This window comes from Cyprinodon variegatus, unplaced genomic scaffold (genome assembly GCF_000732505.1).
Source record: "Cyprinodon variegatus isolate N-32 unplaced genomic scaffold, C_variegatus-1.0 Scaffold943, whole genome shotgun sequence".
NCBI classification, from domain to species: Eukaryota; Metazoa; Chordata; class Actinopteri; order Cyprinodontiformes; family Cyprinodontidae; genus Cyprinodon; species Cyprinodon variegatus.
Window position 1 is genome coordinate 151,717 of NW_015151396.1, and position 2,360 is coordinate 154,076.

The 2,360-nt window shown below is 41.6% G+C and overlaps 1 protein-coding gene across 2 annotated transcripts in view; it reads left to right on the top strand.

Moving 5' to 3' along the window:
* LOC107100189 (zinc finger protein 568-like) overlaps window positions 1-2,136 on the top strand; it is a 6,265-nt gene extending 4,129 nt beyond the window's left edge. Inside the window, exon 3 of one of the 2 annotated variants that reach the window (XM_015398589.1) lies at window positions 980-2,136. In XM_015398589.1, the coding sequence (XP_015254075.1) occupies window positions 980-1,698 (719 nt within the window). In that variant the 3' untranslated portion in view covers window positions 1,699-2,136. The remainder of the gene's footprint in view (window positions 1-979) is intronic. The other variant, XM_015398590.1, reaches the window with a different exon arrangement.
* The last annotated feature ends 224 nt before the right edge of the window (window positions 2,137-2,360 follow it).

Here is a 2,360-nt window from a genome sequence, read left to right on the forward strand (position 1 = left end):
ATACTGATGCTCGCTTTGAACTGCAGTAGATTGTCTCGACCATGTCTAAATGCACTGAGTTGCCGCCATGTGATTGACTGCTTAGAAATTAAGTGTTAACGAGCAGTTGGACAGGTGTACCTAATAAAGTGGCCGGTGAGTGTACATCCCATTGCTGCACTGCAGTCAGGATCAAATCAGTAAAGTAACAGAATACGGCCATGAAAACACTTTATTATAATTAATGGCTTCCAAATAGTTGCATCAACACAATGTTCACTGCACCTATGAAGACACTGTAGGATACATGCCAGGCCCTTTGGTGGCGCTGTGATCACACCCAAACCACTGGGCATAGGCAGGCAGCTGATCTGAGGTAAACACAACAACATAGCACCGAGGAGGGGGGAGGAGCTACAGCATCGTCATATGAAGAATGAAGTGTCTCTGATGAACAAAGTGAAAAAGGCCGCCATGTTCTGATGTGTCTACCCTGAGACATGGTTTCAAACATGGTCTTAATGGTCTCCCTTACTCCTAATCTCTCCATGTGGTTTGGATCTGAGTTTTATGCTGTAGTTTATGATAAGGTTATTAAAAAGTTTAATGTTCCTTGAAATAGCTTTATCAAGAAGTTCTGACTATTTCATCCGGCTTAACTCTGGTTAGCCAGCTCCTTTAGGACAGGATTTTTTGTGATCCTTCATTTGAAAAGAATCTGATTCAAGAATCAATGGAAACAGGAATTGTTTGTATTAAATTGAAACCAACCCAGAGGGACCAGGGGTGGGGGGTGGATCAGTTTCCTCTATTGGAGCCAGAACTTTGTTCTGGATCCAACCCAGTTTCATTCAGATTGGACCAATAAGTCTGCACAGAGGGCAAAAGCAGCTTTATTATCACTGCAAGACAACATTTAGACAGAAATATCAAATTACAGTGAGTTTCCTTTTCCTACCTTTTGCTTTGTAATTTTATTTATCCCTGTTTGATTCTCCAGGCCTCTGGCGGTATGATAACAGGAAACAGAAGAAGGTTATGACCCACCAGCAGCTCCAGAACCTGGAGAGGATCTACAACATAGATTCAGAGGCTCTAGAATCTCTTCAGACAAATGAAGAACAGGACAACCTAGAACCTGTATGGGAAAAAGAAAAAGATCATAGCAGACTTTGGGATGAAGAGCAGGTGTCTGCTGCATTTAAAGACAGAGCCCACAGAGGACCAGAACCAGAGGGGAGAATTTTCTTCACTCTAAACTCTGTGGAAGATAAGAACCAAAAGAAGGAAGAACCCAGAGCAGAAGATCCAAATAGCAGAATCAGAAAGTCAGAAACCAGACGACACGATGAGAAAAGAAACGGAAGGAAAACGCTGCGCAACTGTAATGTTTGTGGTAAGACTTTCTCTCAGTGGTACATCGGTGTTCACATGAGGATCCACACAGGTGAGAGGCCTTTCACATGCATGACGTGCGGGAAGAGTTTCAGCCAGAAGATGCAGCTGACTCGCCACATCAGAATTCACACTGGTGAGAGGCCCTTTCCATGTAAGCTGTGTGGAAAAAGGTTCAGCTTGAAGCAGAGTTTGCAGCGTCATCTGAGGACTCACACAGGCGAGAGGCCTTTCTCATGTAAGATTTGTGGGAAGAGCTTCCGCCAAAAGATGACAGTCTCTCTGCACATGAAAGTTCACACCCAAGAGAAACCGCATTCCTGACATTTATGTGAAAAATCGTTCAGACTGAGACAGGAGTTGGCTTGTCACGAGAGAAGTCACACAGCTAACCATCCAAACTGAGTTTTTAATCAAAGATTGACCAATAGGTGGAGAAAGAATCTACTTTAACTATAAAAATCATTTTTGGGAATAAGATGATTTTCTTTAGAAAATGCAACGAAAACTTCCTTTAAAAAAACATTGATTCACAGGTTATATTCTGACTGTGATGAAGACCTTCCTGTAAACAATAAACTCATTATCTCAATTCAGCATTTCTGATTTTAAACTGTTGTCTTTATGTAGATTATCTTGTTTAGTATTTAATCATTCTTGCATCAGCAGAGTGCCGGTACATTGTTCATATAATGTAATAATTATGCATATTGGTGGATCTTCGCAGAGTCCCCTGCTGACTGCTGTAGTTGAACACCAGATGTCCTTTGAGGATAAATGGGCAGAAAGGATGGATATTACTTGTTCATTTTGATGCCTATGAAGCCCCTGTTTGTTCATCTGGGGTCCAGTCTGTTGAACTTGGCTAAATGAACCCCCAGACTTGCTATATTTATTCTGACAAAGAAGAAAATGAAACTGGTGATGAACAACGCTCCAACAGCTTCTACTTCCAGACAATAAATAATATGCAGCAAACAACTGAA